The sequence below is a fragment of the Pseudomyrmex gracilis genome, unplaced genomic scaffold, assembly GCF_002006095.1.
Source record: "Pseudomyrmex gracilis isolate BER0280 unplaced genomic scaffold, ASM200609v1 scaffold_164, whole genome shotgun sequence".
NCBI lineage: Eukaryota > Metazoa > Arthropoda > Insecta > Hymenoptera > Formicidae > Pseudomyrmex > Pseudomyrmex gracilis.
In genome coordinates, this window is record NW_018020748.1 from 335,234 (window position 1) to 351,551 (window position 16,318).

The following is a 16,318-nucleotide window of genomic DNA, read 5'->3' on the forward strand; positions in this document are numbered from 1 at the left end:
AAGCTGAATCAAACGATTAATATGCGAATGAAGCGGAGTCGTGCAAACAGGGGATGCAAACATTTCTGTCAATCATCCCTCCTTTTATCGATTCAAGTTTTTGTTTAGTTAACAAATTGGAACGTTTTTGTGTAGAATACTAAAAATTAAATAAAAATTCGAGCCAGAAACGAATGATCAAAAATCTTATCGCGCGCTCGGAGCTCCCGAAGCTAGGATAGCAGATGAATGAGAAACTAAGACGAATTGGCGAAACAACGAATTACAATAGCTTTTGGGGCACGAATTAATCACGAAAAACACAACAAAAACAAGAGAGAGAGAGACAGAGAGCAAGAGAGAGCAAGAGAGATCTCTGGCCGCGGGAACACGACGCGCAAGGGGGCGATACGAGTTAGTGGTACGTCTGCTAATTGGTTAATTACGCAGTGCGCCGCGTTTGTTTTATAATTGGACGAAACTCGGGAACCGTCGCTGCCTCGACGTGACAAACAACAAAACGGCCGAAGTCACGCTCTACGTGATGAACTACTCTTGAAGCTAATCCCGAGAACCGAGGGCGTCTCGACTTTGTGACCCTCGCCCCCGCACTTGCGACGAGCCCTTCCCTCCCGTCCTCACCCAGGGGCCGCTACTCCTGATTCATCGTCTGTTCACCTACCCGATGGCTCATCTCACTCTACTCACCTTTACGTAACGAAATAGATTGTTGAAAAAAAAAAAAAAAAAAGTAACGAACAAAACCTCAATTTGCCCGAATCCGTCGCTAAATCCGAAGGATTTTAGACAATCGCGCGCTCTTTAATTCGACTTAATTCCCTATAATTTCGGTATTGTGTCAGAGATACCTACAAGGGGACAAAAACAAGCAGTGGGAGTAATTCAGTCTCAATTAGAAAACGATTGACTGACTGACTGACTGATTGGGAAACGCTTTTTTAGTTGGGGTTGTGTGCTGCGCGAGCCCTCTTCGACTCTCAGCCCCCCTCCATTATCGCGGAGGTAATATCCCGGCTCGAACACGTCCCGTGTGCATTATCCACTCATAAAAAAAAAAAAAAATCCTGACCTGATCGATCGATACATCATACCTCTCCGTCTTTGATCCCCGCAAGAATTAAAAATTTATTCGTGATGTAAGAATGATATTACGTTTATATACGCGGCGTTCCAGCAATTTGTTCTTGATTAAAGATTGTTTTGCATCTGATTGTTGGCAGATGCTAACGTATTTTTGTTAGGATATTTAAGATATTAATCATTTAAGTTCACAAAAAAAAAAAAGTGTTTAGTGCATTTCTAATGACGTGCAAATCTCTTTCTAAGATGCACGTTCAATAGCGAAAAACAAAATAACTTACCGTACGACTGATATAAACCCATTGGCGGTGGAACATTTGCGTACATCGGCGGCCTGATACGATTTGTATGATGGCTGCAAACACAAATTATTGTCGTTTGCAACGTTTCGTCTCACGTTGATTGTAGCGATGATTGATACAGTGAATCGATTACTTACTCGAGCATTCTGTGTCCCGCTTGTCCTAGCGAAGCTGATTGCGTGGATCGTGTGAAACCGATTTGTGGCTTCCACTGATTGTCATTGTTTCGATTCATGGCGTCGAAATCCTGCGGTTTCAGAACGCGCGGCGGCTCCTTAGCTCCTTTCAGCTTGCGAGCCAGGAAAATATGATTGCCACTGTATTTAGGATCCTTGAATTTAATACTAGAAAAGAAAAATATAAAAGTTCAACGTTTTGCTTGGCGTTATTACATATACTTACTTATTTGCGTAAAATAAACAAATTCTATTAGTCTTAGATATATTTTTTCCAAGATATTTCTAAAATTGTGTAAAAGCAACATATACGAACCAATAAACTTTATTGCTCCTAACTGGTAAGCCTCTCACAGGTGATACCAATGTGCCTCCCTCGTTCACGCAATCTTCTGACAAAGAAACCGTGCCTCTCATCCCGTCAATACTTATTTCAATTTCCTTGTCAAATCCCACGCGATTTATATAAAGACCCTTTACAAAAGTATATCCATTGTTTCCTACACCAACGTACAATCTATCGTCGCCGCGCACATTTCGTTTTTCTAAAAAAACAATAACGTAATTTTTATTTCCATTTGTGTTTTCAAACAATCATCAATTTAAACGATTGTTTACACGGAACAAACACACAATCGGGAAAATATAACGCTTTCACGTTTTATATAACATTCAGTTCAAAAAAAAAAAAAAAAAAAAAAAAAAAACTATCACTCACTCTCTGCTTCAGTCAGGCTGTCATAATATGGCGCTAACGCTTTGAATAATCTGTTCTCGTCCACGAAGGGAAGCAAAGCTACTCCTTGCCAAGCGAATTTTTTTCCATTCAGATCAATTTTAAAATCTTCTGGATAGAAATCAATAATCATAGATTGCTGTATAACATACAAATAACATAATTTAATATGATACATATAATACATGTGTAATATGCGCATAAAATAACACGTATTTGTTCTATAATTACACATAAATAAACGTACAGGATCAGTCATTAATTTCGCCCATGGCGCAGGTACGTGTTTACTACTGGCGGCAGGAAATACTCCCATTAATTGTTCTAATGGACGAAACTGAAATAAAAAAAAATACATCAATTAATAGAGTAAATGAACGCGATACAGAGCACATAATTCATGAGATATTTGTTGCATACTGGTTCAGTGCCCTTTTCAAATTCGGTCGAAAGGCCACCAATGTTTATAAAATCGCTTGCAAATGGCGCATAGTGGTATGGAAAATACCACCTCCATGACGCACAACCTTGATAATAATACCGTAATACCCAACATAATCCCCGCACATATTGCAACGCAACATTATTTCTAGAAGCAAACAATACACGTGTATAAAAACATAAATTTCGCAAAGTAAAAATCTTAATTCCCGTCTGTCGCTGATAATAAATTATGTTATTACCTAAATGCAAGATTGTCGGGAGATACGTCAAACTTAGATTCGTAGTATCGATCCTTAAATCCATCTTCCCACAGTCGCACCTCGTCGTGCGCCTGATCATCATCCGAATCTTCCTCGACTTCTTCGATTTTACGTTTTTGCCCTCTGTTGCCTGCATTCTGTTGCGTGTAAAAAATTACAAAATTCACGAGATTTACGTTAGTGTCCCAATTACAATTGATTGGCAAACTTTTAAAGTATTTAAAGTATTTTTTATTGTCTTAAATTAAAATTACTTGATTACCTCGGGTGACAACATGCTCTCTAAAGCGTGATTGGTATTTGCATTCTCGGCACTTGTGTTGTAATTTCTACCCTGCATGCGCATTTGATAAGCCTCGTAACGCGCATTTTCTACAGGTTTCACCGTTTGTCCGGGAGCCTGCAAAGATAGTTTTTGTCGCATTGATAAATTAACTCAAAATGTCTAAAACCTAATTAGTATCGCACTCAACAATAATAACGCTCTAACTGCTTCGTTAACAAATTTTTCTTACAAAATAATGCACATAAAATTAAAATCTTACAGTGGGCGCAAATTGTCCGGTAGGAATCCATTTCGGTTTGAAATTGCTTATTATCTCGTTCCTCCTTTTTTTATCTTTTTCACGCTGCTTAAAAGCTAGTTCATTTTGCTGTCTTCTCTTAAAAATTTCATCTTCCGCATCACCGAGATCCGACATTATCACTTGCACACGATCTAAATTAACATCGCCGCTATCTGTCAGAAAGCCCTGCAAATAATTGGAAAAAAATTAATTTTCTGGAACTTTTAAAAAAAACTACGCTATTAGTTGACATTGTTAATTTCTCAAATATCTACACGTACATATTTTTTCCGTGTATATAAAATACATACATATAATACAAATAATTCATATACGTACTCCCGTTTTATACACTGCCTTTTTGTATAAATTGACGAGTCTGTCAATTGCACCCTCTCTAATTTCCAGAGAAGGGAGATGGGGTAAAAAATCATTTCCTACGAAGAAACACATAAACACCCAATCATCGACAGCTCGTTCGAAATCGTATTTGAATGGAAGATTTGGCATATATAATTCTCTCTCTAAATATTCTCTGAGCACATTTAACCGCACAAATATGTACTGGCATTCGGAACCGTATGTGTTCTCTTCTGGTTTTTGATTCGGCTCCGCGCCTGTACACTCGCGCATTTCGTGACCCAATTGGCCACATATATCGCACGGTTTTGGTTTATTCGGCTTAAACTCTTCGCGTATGATTGTAAAATTAGGCTCGTGCGTAGCGAGACCCAACATAATTAAATCAGCATCCGCTCCGCATAACACATGTTGGGTATTTGGATCATGATCGGGTTGTGCTGTATAAAACAAATAACATCGATGTAATTTAAAAATTTTGTGCGCACAAAATATTTTTTTTTTTTTTTTTTTTTTAGTTCTTACCTCTTTGTCGTCTAATGAAATCCATTATTTTATGTTCTCCTTCGCCGGGAACATTGGCGTCACTCAATATCACTTTGATATTTCTCCAACCCGGATCGTTATTCAAACGTTCATGAATGTAATAATGCAAGCACGATGATAATCGTGCCATGAACGGTGTGCCCTATAAAATAGAAAAGCTAGTTTACTTTACATAGACACATTGCAATTTCACATAATTTTATTTTCTCAAGTTTGTATTAAAACCGAAAATGCTGATCAAAAACAGTTTCAACACTTCTTCAATCAAGTTACGAACCGGTGTAATACAGTTGCTATCAAAATGTTCCTCCTTTGGTTTCTCAGGGGGCAAAAATACTCCTTTACCAGCCAACTCGGAACGTATCCTATCTATTTCATTAATTTTTTCATACGTTTCTTTTGACGCTCGAAATCGTCTAGATCTTTGCTGGTTCATTTTAGCTCTAGGTGCCTGCAACAATATACCACGCAATTATGTCAATTTATCTTTTTACGTTTTTGGTTTTGCTTTGTTTTTGTTTTTTTTTTTTTGTTTTTGCACTTTTTTTTACACCATACACAAAAATACATACAACTCCATCAATTGCCATATAAAGCAATTTTCTTGGTCTGACAATGCGAAACAATCTATCAATACATTCAAAAATAGCTTCCATCATTTCATCCTCATCTTTGGGCGCAGGTCTGTTTTTGGACAAATAAATAAGTATACATAGAAAACTTAATTAAACAATTTTCTGAGCAAGCTCGCACTTACTTGTCCTCGGGATGTGTACAAGGATGTATTATGCCATTCATGTCAAGATACAAATTATCGAATTCTACACCATTTGGATTTGGATCTCCGGAATTCACAGGAACACATACTCCATCTACGACTATAGGCTATATAAAAAAATTTCGATTATATAAAATAAATATCTGTCTGCATACAAAGTATCTGTACATTGAATTGTTAAATGTTTTTTATAGTAGAAAACTTTTAAACATAACTCTTATTAAGTAATTACAAATGCAGAACACGTTATTTCCCGATGTTTCCTTAATTATATAAAAACACATACAGAAGACTCATACAATTTATGCACACATGCTGATTATCACAAATTTATACGCAGTGTGATAAAAACCTCCGCATAATATACAAATACGGTAGCTTGTAAATAACAAAAGTACAAGCAAAAATCAAGATTATAAATGCACTTTTGTTGTAAATATAAAACAAAGAAATATTTTATCAAGCAATCTAACCTAACTTACCTTCTGCTCGATACATTCGACAATCACAGACGGATACTTCCGACTCAACCAGCGAAAAAACGCCGGTACACCCATATTTTTGTCAAAGTTACTTCAAAAAAAAGAAAGTATTCTGTAAATGAATCTTTTTCGGTAAGTTGTACTGTTTAAAATACATCAAAGCTACGGACACAACAGGACACAAGTTGGACGTTGGGTCTTTTTGATGGCAACATCGAACGAACGCCGCGGGATCCATTAATCGCACACGTAACCGAGATGATGCACAGATCGGTTCCTGTATTCGCGCGCATGCGCGACATGAGTGACGACCAACCAGAACAGAGTTTGCCAATGTTGACGTTGGGAGTTTTCCAGCTACGGGAGCTTTTCAGCGAGAAAATCTTATCACGTGACTTTTTTTGTCGCTCGTGAAAATGCACCTTTATAGGTCTGGGCGCTCCTGTCTTCTCTCTGGTAATACGTACACAAAAACACAAGTTAGCAGTCTAGGGTAGAATAATGTTTATGCTTGGTAACCGCCAACCGGTGTTTTCATCTTCAAATTTTTTGAGATTTTATTGGTCGCATATTACTTCTTGTAACAAAAAATGCCAACAGATCAAGTTCATTACTCCGAAAAATACTGCGACGATAAATACGAGTATAGGTAAGTCAAGATTCAAGTGTATCAAGTGTATGTATACGTGCATATAAAATGATCATCGTATAAACATTTGTAGGATAGTTTGTTAAGTCGTCACAACAGAATGGTTTGTGAAAAACATTTGAAAATAAAATACTTTAATTAGCAAATTAGTTTAGTGTGCACACACGTACATAATTTTATTCTGATACATATTATGTATAAGTTACATATTTTTTATTATTAAATAAGGTATTAAGTGGAGTATTTTAACATATAAATTTTTATTGTGTGTAACATCAACATTTATTTTAGACTGGAATTAATATAAACTGTCATGTTGCAGACATGTGATACTACCGAGTGATCTTGCTAAGCATGTTCCAAAAACTCATCTCATGACTGAATCAGAATGGAGGAATTTAGGAGTCCAACAGAGTCCTGGATGGGTTCATTACATGATGCATGGACCAGGTACAATTTAATAATAATATGAAGAAAATAGATAATTTAACATTGATTAATATGTATATTATTACTTATATATATATATTTAATACACATATAATTATATATTTGTTTAAATAATTAACATACATTTAATCTTATTAATCAAATTGAATTATTTTTCTTTTGTAGAGCCACATGTTCTATTATTTCGCAGATTGAGAACTGATCTGATGCCCGTATCTAAACGTACTTCTTTACAAAGACAACAACCTCTTGATGTACAAATTTATTGAATTTTATAAGATTTAAGTAAGGTAAATGTTCAGAATGTTGATTGTATATGTTTTCCCTATTTTAATAATATAAATATTTAATTGAGAGAAAGAAAAAAAATTTGTTATTAAGGAGTGGAAAAATGCTGCTTTTTTAATTATTATTTTTACTTTTTATACGTGTATACTATGTATATATTTATGTATATATACATATACATATATGCTGACAAAATACACTCGTTTAATAATTATTAGAGGTATCGAACCATTTCGAACTCGGTATCTCTGAATCTAATTTTACATCAAAAATAGTTAATATTACACATGTATAGTAAACATTACTTACATATTATTAATATTGTAATCTTATATTAAAATGTTTAGAGCTAGATGCCAAAGTGCAAAAGTTGTTAAACATTATGTGTCCGACAAAAAAGAGACATTTATATTTGACACAATAATTTGTATGCAAAAGTTCGATGTATTGCTTGCGTGCATCATAAATTATAAATCTTTTTTTTTACAGTTTTACATGCTTGTTCGATAATCTATAATTGCTTTCGGCGATCGGAGACATGCACGAATCTTCGCCATTGATATCGAAATTGATTAACCTTGTGAGATGTTTTTCGTCGAGCACACAAATATAATGCAGTTGAAGCATGACATCATCGGTTTAACATGTCATTCACAAGTCACGACATATTTTACAGTCCTTATGATTAACGACCATTTGGATTATTCCGCATTTGCGTTCTTCTAAGTAATTATCTACATCGTTCTCCGATATAATTCTCCGGCTGTTTTATTTTTTTTTTCTTTCAAAAAAAATCTAAGTTTACACAGCAAGTTTTTATTCCAAGCGATGGATACAAGTATAATTTAATAAATATATAAACAAATATTTGAGAGAAAACCTTTTTTATAAAAGAAACATCTGAGTGCGTTGTAACAACATTTGTTATTTAAACAACTTTTGCATATATATATATAATACATATAATTACATGTACGTATAAAAGAGCGATAAAAAAAAAAAATTTTTTTCTTATAGCTGAGAACGTTATGTTCAAGTAAATGGAAAACTAATGCGAGGAATACGTAAGATCGCGTGCGTTTTTCAAATGACACAAATAATCCGACAGGGATAATAGCAACGGATTGATAGGAAGCATTCACGAAAGCATGCGAACTATATTTTAATAGCTCCATTAGCAATCGGAAGTACGGTGTTGCGCGAGCGAAAGAGGAAGAATTGCGGTTATATTCTTACTTATTGTCCTTTTCCAACGTTTTTTTTTTCTTTTTTTTTTATCGATTATTTCGTAATATACAAGAGATTGGGGGTAGGGAGACGGTATAAAAGTATGGATGGACATGTTCCTGGTTGTAAGTTGGGAATTTAAAGTCGCGTCTGAGCGAGGACTCGGCGGAATGATCACTTCGTGATTGTTCTCAGCTGGTTTCATCAACGTGTGCTTTTTGCTGCGCAATCTCGAGTGTTGTGTTTTCACTCAAACAAAAAACGTATTGTTAATCGAATCGAATATATTTTTTCACAATTTTAAATTGCATACAAGTGACGTAAAAAAAAAAAAAAAAAAAAGAACTTGTGAGTATACGTTGTATTTTTTTTAAGATAGTGAGTTGTATTTTTTTTTTTAAGATAAAATATCGATCGCAATTGGCAATGGGGAAAGAAGTACATCTCAGAAAATAATCATCTTCCATTTTACCTTATTTGTATACAAAGTTTTTTTTATTTAAATTTTAAAAAGTTTATTCAATAACCAACTACGCGCGATTGTTAATCTTTTTTTGCGATTTGTAAATCTTTTTTTTTTTTTTTTGAGTTGCAATGTTCGAACAGATGTCGCAGGCGATATGGTGCGTCATCGGAAAAGAAGATCGTCGGCGCGAACAAGGCGGACCTCGTTAGTTGTGCGAAACGCGCTTCTGGTGAACGAAGCGGCCGTCTATGTGAAAAATGGAAATTACAACACAGCCATATTTTTGTACAATCAAGTAAGTTGCTGATAGAAAAAGAAAAACACATAAAAATTTGTTTTTTAAGAAAAAAAACATGCTTTTTTTAAACGCGCTCATTAAAAATACACCGCCATGTGTTCACAAACATCACGTGTAGAACTTGTTTTATCTCGAAGATAAAGAGAGGATATATATTCGAACATGTGAGAAACACATTTGTGACACAAAGGGGTGACTTAAAGAGGTAAGATGCAACGCGCGAAATCAAAACAATATGTTTTTTTTTTTAAACGCAATCGAACCCGATTAAAACCGAAGCGATGTCTGTCTACTTGATTCAGTATTTTTAATTCAATACTTGATTCAACGCTTCCGGAGATCGCAGAGTGGTATTTGTCTCTTGCCGAAACTATTGTTACCCGTTTCTAAGGAAACAAAACTTCTTGCGCTTTGAGGTGTCGATAGTTGCACGTATCTTGGCACGTAGACGACGCGAGAGTTATATTTTGTTCAAAGATTCTCTAATTTCCGCTTGTGTTTCACACACAAAGCAAACAAAAGTTTTTCGATTGAAAGTTGCGTATAGTATTCTAATCGAGCCGGGCGCGATTTTTGACACGTAAAAATTCGAGAGAAACGTGTGTGCGAAAATGAGCGACGGTCAACAAGCCGAAGAGGAGAGCGCGGCGAGCACGATCGAGTATCACGTTATGGAGGTGCTGAATCCGAGATTGTATCATCACGACTTGCTGCAAAGTTACGTGCGTACCGAAGTTTCGGATTCGAAACAGGATGAGTCCGAGGACGCGGCCAGAGAGACGCGCTCGAGCGATTACTCGATCGCGAACAACGGCAATAACGACGACGGTCGTGATCAGAGAAAGAAACGGGACAACAAGAGCGAGAAGGATAGATTCGACGCTATCGAGTCCGAAATGAAGATACAGAAATCGAGAAGAAAATGACGTCAACACGACTGCGACAGTCATCGGCAGGAAGAGGTGTACACCGATAAAGATCGCGCAGCCGCCGTCAACACGGGCACCACCGACATAAAGCAATCGTTAAAGATAAAGCAACGCCAGGATCGCAGCAAAGATCTGCAGATTCCGGAAGAAACCGAACCCGGCGCATTGCTGACGCTCGGTTTGCGCGAGATGCGATTCGGTGACGTTAATGTTGCCATAAACTGCATCAATAAGGTTCACTTGCATTTTCTGTAAATAAACATATCTCGTTTAATTCGTTTAATTCGACACAACAGCGGGAAACCTTCGGTTATAATACGAACAACACTTGCACGTTTCACGTTTCGGTGCGAATTGAAAGTCGATTTTGAAATTGAAAGCTTTTTGGGAGATAGCCCCCATTTTAAAAATACAATTTTTTTTTTTGAAAAAGCATATTTATTTCATGCAACAAATACAACAAAAATATACATTTCTAAAACAAAAACATAGGAAAAAAAGAAAGCGATAAATGACGTCGTGAAATATTTAGTTGATGTAAAACCTCGTTTTTTCAATTTGCACAATTTTGTTTGTATCCAAGTCACATAGTGATTGAAAAAAATTTATTTTGACAGGCACTGGATATGAATCCCAATGATAAGAACGCTCTGATAGCGCGGAGCAATTGCCATCTATTGTTAGGAGAGCCGCGAAAGGCGTTGAACGACGCGGAGGCGGCGTTGCAATTGAATCCGAAAGATTCGAATAACGCGAAGGCGGTTTACTGCAAGGCGGAAGCTCTTTATCATCTCGGCGATTACGAAATGAGTTTGGTGTATTATTATCGCGGGATGAGAATTCGACCGGAGTACGGCCAATTTCGTCTTGGTGTTCAGAAGGCAAAGTACGCGATACAGAACGTATTGCGCAAGGATTGATATGTTTCTGCTGTGAATCGGATGATGTTTCGCATGTGTGCGTATATATCAGCAATAAAATAACAGTAAAATGTAGGTATGTGTGTTTTGTGCTCTTGTGATGTCAAGACACGAACATAAATTACTAATCTCGCATGTTTTGCTCGTTCAGCTGTGTAATTTGTTTTATAGCGTAGATTTGTTTGTTTTTTTTTGTTTTTTTTTTTTATAAACGCGATGATATACAAATTTCGTGACTTTTACAACGAGCTTTAGAGATGTACGCGTTGTGTTTTTATTTGCCATGAGATTGTGTAAAAGCCAAACTATCTTCCTAAAACGTGTAATACTGAAAATACCAAAATCTCACATTATTCAATAAAAATCCTTCAAAAATATCCCTTCCAGAGGTGAGAACAATCGAAGTTCTAAAATCTGCCTAGCGATTCCCAAACGGAATTCGCATTCTCGAAATTATTTTCGCACATCTTTTCTATCACTTTGACGAAGCCTGTCATCATCTGATTTTGTAAAATTGTAAAATACATCGCGAAAAAGTACAACCGCGAATTATAAAAATAATAATTACAAAAGTGAAGAAATATTTAAATTAAAGATTATCAACGTTGTGCGAAAGACGGGCGAGTTCCATCGCTATGGCTTCCGGCAAATCGCTTCCCACTTGAGACTCGAAGTACTCTCTCAAGTCGTCGACTTCTTTTTTCCAAAAACTTTTCGGCAGCCTGAATAATTCCGTCATATCCACGTCGTCCTTGAGATTTTCCAAATTGATGGATCCAGGTTTCGGCAGCAAACCAATAACTGACTCCTCGGCGACGTCTTCGCCGTCGATTCTTCGAAGTATCCAGTCGAGGACGCGCGAGTTCTCGCCGTAACCTGGCCACAAGAACTTACCGTCCGCGTTCTTCCTGAACCAGTTCACGTGGAATATCGCTGGCAACTTGGCGTTTTTCACGCGCGCCATGTTCAACCAGTGGGCGAGATAATGACCGAAATTGTAACCGAAAAAGGGTCTCATAGCGAACGGATCGTGAAGTATTACTTTACCCTGTAAAATATGTAAATAATTAACACTTTATTTTATTAATTACTTTCAGTTAAAAAAAATAAAGAGTAGTCGATTATTTGCGCGAGATTTTCAGCATTCGACTCTAAAAGTATATCTCTTCAAGAATCTGCGAAGCTCACGCGTATTTTGTTTTGTTTTTTTTTTTTTTTAGTCTCATTTTTCATAGTTGAAATAATTAAATCAGACACAAAGATAAATGCGTCTTCGCGCGCACCTTGTGTTCGGCAGCGGCTGTAGCCTCGGATCTCATTGTAGCGCCAATGAAGACGCCGTGTTGCCAATTGCGCGCTTGATATACCAAGGGCACGCCCTCGGGTCTTCGGCCTCCAAATAATATAGCGTCAATCGGAACACCTCGCGGATCCTCCCAAGAGGGATCGATTATAGGACATTGCTGGGCCGGAGTGCAAAATCTCGAATTTGGATGAGCGGCCGGTACTTTGGAATCTCTGGACCAGTTATTACCTCTCCAATCGACCACCTATGTGTGTGTACGTACACGACAAAAATATATTATTTATTTAAAAAAAAAAAAAAAAACCGAAAATTTTTTTGGCTAGATGAAAAATATTGTTTATCTCACAAAAAAAGAGATTGTTTTGCACCTTGACATTATCGTCGATTTCTTTTTCCATTCCTTCCCAGAACACTCCTCCGTCGCTGGTGGACGCCACGTTGGTGAAGATGGTGTTTCTGAAGATGGTCTTCATCGCGTTGGGATTCGTGGCCGAGCTTGTGCCCGGAGCGACCCCGAAGAATCCGTTCTCCGGATTGATGGCGCGCAATTTACCCTGATCGTCGAATCTCATCCAAGCGATGTCGTCTCCCACGCACTCGAGCTTGTAACCCGGTAGCGTGGGTTGCATCATAGCTAAGTTCGTTTTGCCGCAGGCGCTCGGAAAAGCGGCCGCGATGTAACGCTTCTTGCCCTTGGGATTTGTGATACCCAATATCTAGATCGGGAGCACAAACCCGTGTATCTCGATACATGTAATTCCCCAGCGCACAAAAGACGTTCGAAGGACGTCGTATAAGAGATATTTAAAAAAATTGCTAAAATAATTTATTTTTCTCTTTGGAAGATTTTTTTTTTAAACATCTTTCGAATAATTTTTGCGCTGCCTGGATGTACGCGCGAAAGCTTTTGATCTGACGCAGCGCCACATCGTAAACAACAAACAATGAAAGAAAAAATGCGACTTGCTGATAATTCGAGAAAAACACTGCGGGAAAAATAAAAGAAAAAAAACGACAAATAAAAATAAGCATAAGTAAACAACGTACGAGCATGTGTTCGGCGAGCCATCCTTCCTTCTTGGCTATCGTCGAGCCGATTCGAAGAGCGAAACACTTCTTTCCAAGCAAGGAATTTCCGCCGTAGCCGCTCCCGTACGATACAATTTCGTTTTTCGCGGGTCGGTGAAGAATGATCGTTCTCTCCGGGTCGCACGGCCACGACTGGCTCGCACCGATCTTCGACGGTGGGTGCTTCGAAACACCCACCGAGTGCAAACACTTGACGAAGTCGTCGTCTCTCAGCGTCTCGAGCACCTTCTCCCCCATTCTGGTCATTATCCTCATCGAACAGACCACGTAAGCCGAATCGGTAATTTCTATGCCGATCTTCGAGAGCGGAGAACCAACCGGTCCCATGCTGAAGGGAATCACGTACATGGTTCGTCCTGTTCGCACGCGATAGAACAATAATTATTATTTTTTTTTTTGTTTATATCTCGCGCGTAAAAAAGAAATTACGCGCATATGCAATGAAATGTTTGTCCAACCGTTCATGCAATTCGGGAAACGTTCCAGAATAGCTTGCTCCATGTCGCTCGGAGATATCCAGTTCCCGAGCTCGCCAATTGTGCCTTTCCGCGGTGTAGGAATGGCGTTGTTTCTTTCGTCCGTGCTGATGAACGTGCGCTTCTCGACGCGCGCCACGTCCGCGGGGTTGGTTCTCGCCAGCCAGCTGTATGTGACACACACAATTTGTAATTACGATTCGATTACATTTATTGCGATAAATATTTAATGCAAAAACAAAAATATAACAAAGTTTATATATGAGAGACGTACCAATTTTCATATTTGGGCAGGTTTGTGATGGTTCCGCTGTTCTCGAGAACTTTCAGCAATTGCGCGTACTCGACATCCGTGCCGTTGCACACGTAAACGTCTTTGGGCGAGCACAGCAGAGCGCATTCCTCGATGTAGCGGCGAAGTTTCGACGAGATGTCGATGGCGCACGCGTTCAACAGCGGTATCTTATTGCCGATGTAATCGTAGCCGATGGGTTTGACCGATGGATTCTTAGCCACGTGAGTTACGAGAAACTTCGGGATTCTGCAAAGCAATTAAATTTGAACAAAAAAAAAAAACAAAAAAAAACTTGCGCGCCGAACGAAGAGAAAAGAAAAAACATATTTCTTCTTCGGAGACGGAAGAACATTTTTTATTTTATTTTTATTGCAACAATTCGTTGATATTGTTCTTTTCTTTATTGTACTTAAAATTTGTGCCAATGTTTTACTTACTGCGCGCGATAGATATCGACGGCGTGCGGCATTTTTCGGGCTTTTCCGAACGTTAAAACGGATAGTGTGGAAAAATGCGCGAGTCGATTGTTAATCTCCGATGACATGCGCGACGAGTTCGAGTCGACGTGTTGCGGAAAATTGCCTCGAACGAAACAACGACGGTCGGAGAAATCTCTTCTGCCGTCGAATCGTCGCGAAAATCGGACCAAATTCTTCCAGCAAAGTTTCGGCGGCATGATTCGTATTCGTTAGAACGTCTTCCTTATATGCGAAACGGTTGGAATGTAAATTTATCTTCGGACAAGCCTTCGCGAATCTTCCCATTCGATTGGTCGACGGCGAGGAGGATATTTATCACCGTTGGACTTCCGACTCATGTGCGGAGCAAGAGATAATCGTGACGTATCGGACAATCCCACCCGGGATTGTTGTTCGATTTAAAGAATGACGAAACGTTCCGATCAGTCTCGATTTCCACGAAGAGACAGCTGATGCGCACTATCTTTCGGCAGCTATGCTACACAATCAAGGCGGTCGTTCTCACTGGCTGAACAGAATCATAAATTGTTTTGAGTTTCAATCTGAAAAATTCGATGAAGAAATAAATTAATTGATTCAATCAAATGAAAAGAAAATTATCTTAAATTTACCGGGACGTTAAATTGTTTCAACAAGAGCCGCGAGAATGTCGAGAACTAGTTAGTTAAAACTTCTCGCGACGATCGAGGGGGAGCGATGTAAAAGTCGCGCGTTTCACGAAAGTAAAAGCCAATTCTCCTCCGTGGTGAGGGTAAATTAACTATTGAACTTGCTCAAATCGGAATTAACGGGAGCTGAACGGGACCGAGATTTTTTCCAAACGAATAAACCAGTTATATGCGATATGTAGATACGCTCGCTCGTTTTATTTTTCCAGAGAGATCGCGCGCTTGTCTATATACCATGTATAACTCATATTTCGCTATTCACTTCTCTCCAACACGGAGTGAAGAAAACTTACCTGTATCTCGGGCTCCGCCGTTGGAAAAAAAACGAGCGTGACACCGGATCGCATCGCGCTTCCCGCAATTGTATATCCAATCGCGGCGAAACGATCGTGTCTTTTATTTGGGCACACGCGGATCCACTTCGCAGCCTCACCGGGGGGAAAACAAACGATAAGCGATAAGGACTCTTGGCAGACTTTGATATTTACCAGCAAATATAGAATGCTACCGCGCAAGAGAGAGAGAGAGAGAGAGAGAAAGAGAGAGAAAAAAAAAGAGCGAAAGAGAGGAAGTTGTTCGTATCGTCGAAATCACCTGTCGTCGTGAATCGAAGCTGTGTTTACTAGAGACAGGTCTTCTATCTACAGTCTTCTCACGAGAGCCATAAATGTCTTTGCGGAATTGTTCCGTGATAACGATTGACATCTCGGCTACCTTCCCAAAATATCGCACACGCAAGACTCTGTTTCGGAAAGAAAAACAATACATGTATCTTATTCGTTTTTGCACAGATGTTTCCACGATTGTTCTTACTGATTCAATTTTTGTATTTAATAATCAAAGAACACAAGGGGAGAAATTGAAATAATTTTGTTGCTATACGTCCCACTGATGGCAATGCAATAATAAATAATTAATTAACAGTTTTAAGTCTGTTGGGACGATTAATTTCATACGAGACAAGAAGTTAATCACGGAGTAATGTTTTAAATCCCGCGTACATGTGTGGGTTTTATAGCTTAAAGTCGAGAGAACGCGAAGCGGTTTG

General features: G+C 38.3%; 4 protein-coding genes across 9 annotated transcripts in view; 2 read left to right on the top strand and 2 right to left on the bottom strand.

Moving 5' to 3' along the window:
• LOC109857581 (5'-3' exoribonuclease 2 homolog) overlaps window positions 1-5,987 on the bottom strand; it is a 25,287-nt gene extending 19,300 nt beyond the window's left edge. Inside the window, exons 1-15 of one of the 4 annotated variants that reach the window (XM_020434044.1) lie at window positions 5,731-5,983; window positions 5,228-5,355; window positions 5,043-5,154; window positions 4,748-4,921; window positions 4,450-4,612; window positions 3,904-4,364; window positions 3,544-3,750; window positions 3,261-3,398; window positions 2,978-3,135; window positions 2,715-2,883; window positions 2,542-2,631; window positions 2,277-2,433; window positions 1,875-2,103; window positions 1,520-1,726; window positions 1,362-1,435 (exon numbers count right to left, since the gene is read on the bottom strand). In XM_020434044.1, coding sequence (XP_020289633.1) covers window positions 1,362-1,435; window positions 1,520-1,726; window positions 1,875-2,103; window positions 2,277-2,433; window positions 2,542-2,631; window positions 2,715-2,883; window positions 2,978-3,135; window positions 3,261-3,398; window positions 3,544-3,750; window positions 3,904-4,364; window positions 4,450-4,612; window positions 4,748-4,921; window positions 5,043-5,154; window positions 5,228-5,355; window positions 5,731-5,805 — 2,542 coding nt within the window. In that variant the 5' untranslated portion in view covers window positions 5,806-5,983. Of the gene's footprint in view, window positions 1-1,361; window positions 1,436-1,519; window positions 1,727-1,874; window positions 2,104-2,276; window positions 2,434-2,541; window positions 2,632-2,714; window positions 2,884-2,977; window positions 3,136-3,260; window positions 3,399-3,543; window positions 3,751-3,903; window positions 4,365-4,449; window positions 4,613-4,747; window positions 4,922-5,042; window positions 5,155-5,227; window positions 5,356-5,730 lie in introns of all 4 variants that reach the window. The other 3 variants (XM_020434040.1, XM_020434041.1, XM_020434042.1) reach the window with 3 other exon arrangements.
• A 221-nt stretch (window positions 5,988-6,208) lies between these two features.
• LOC109857586 (cyclin-dependent kinases regulatory subunit-like) lies at window positions 6,209-8,668 on the top strand. The gene is made up of 4 exons (XM_020434052.1): window positions 6,209-6,379; window positions 6,702-6,829; window positions 6,995-7,119; window positions 7,607-8,668. The coding sequence occupies exons 1-3, from the start codon at window positions 6,321-6,323 to the stop codon at window positions 7,096-7,098; spliced, it is 291 nt and encodes a 96-aa protein (XP_020289641.1). The 5' UTR covers window positions 6,209-6,320; the 3' UTR covers window positions 7,099-7,119; window positions 7,607-8,668.
• Window positions 8,669-10,040: 1,372 nt separating this feature from the next.
• Window positions 10,041-11,179, top strand: LOC109857596 (tetratricopeptide repeat protein 25; the record flags this gene model as incomplete). The annotated part of the gene is made up of 2 exons (XM_020434065.1): window positions 10,041-10,271; window positions 10,655-11,179. Coding segments are annotated over 2 exons (534 nt in total), but the record flags the coding sequence as incomplete, so codon positions are not given.
• On the bottom strand, window positions 11,153-16,230 carry LOC109857582 (phosphoenolpyruvate carboxykinase [GTP]-like). 3 transcript variants are annotated; one of them, XM_020434047.1, is made up of 8 exons: window positions 15,865-16,230; window positions 14,561-15,110; window positions 14,103-14,369; window positions 13,811-13,995; window positions 13,311-13,708; window positions 12,632-12,979; window positions 12,241-12,507; window positions 11,153-12,005 (listed from the first exon to the last, which is right to left on the bottom strand). In XM_020434047.1, exons 2-8 carry the CDS (start codon window positions 14,797-14,799, stop codon window positions 11,547-11,549), a joined length of 2,163 nt encoding a protein of 720 aa, XP_020289636.1. In that variant the 5' UTR covers window positions 14,800-15,110; window positions 15,865-16,230; the 3' UTR covers window positions 11,153-11,546. The 3 variants fall into 3 exon arrangements, with proteins under 3 accessions (XP_020289636.1, XP_020289634.1, XP_020289635.1); XM_020434045.1 differs by lacking the exon at window positions 15,865-16,230 and adding an exon at window positions 15,564-15,798 and having other exon boundaries at window positions 14,561-15,144; XM_020434046.1 differs by lacking the exon at window positions 15,865-16,230 and adding an exon at window positions 15,564-15,671.
• Between the last annotated feature and the right edge of the window lie 88 nt (window positions 16,231-16,318).

Excerpts from the sequence above, each read along its gene's own strand:
- LOC109857582 (XM_020434047.1), bottom strand. The coding sequence starts at position 14,799 with ATGCCGCCGAAACTTTGCTGGAAGAATTTGGTCCGATTTTCGCGACGA. Across the intron at positions 12,508-12,631 it reads AAATCGACGATAATGTCAAG|GTGGTCGATTGGAGAGGTAA; the intron begins GTGCAAAACAAT and ends ACACACACATAG. Across the intron at positions 12,006-12,240 it reads CAGCCGCTGCCGAACACAAG|GGTAAAGTAATACTTCACGA; the intron begins GTGCGCGCGAAG and ends CATATTTTACAG.
- LOC109857586 (XM_020434052.1), top strand. The coding sequence starts at position 6,321 with ATGCCAACAGATCAAGTTCATTACTCCGAAAAATACTGCGACGATAAA. Across the intron at positions 6,380-6,701 it reads GACGATAAATACGAGTATAG|ACATGTGATACTACCGAGTG; the intron begins GTAAGTCAAGAT and ends GTCATGTTGCAG. Across the intron at positions 6,830-6,994 it reads TTACATGATGCATGGACCAG|AGCCACATGTTCTATTATTT; the intron begins GTACAATTTAAT and ends TTTCTTTTGTAG.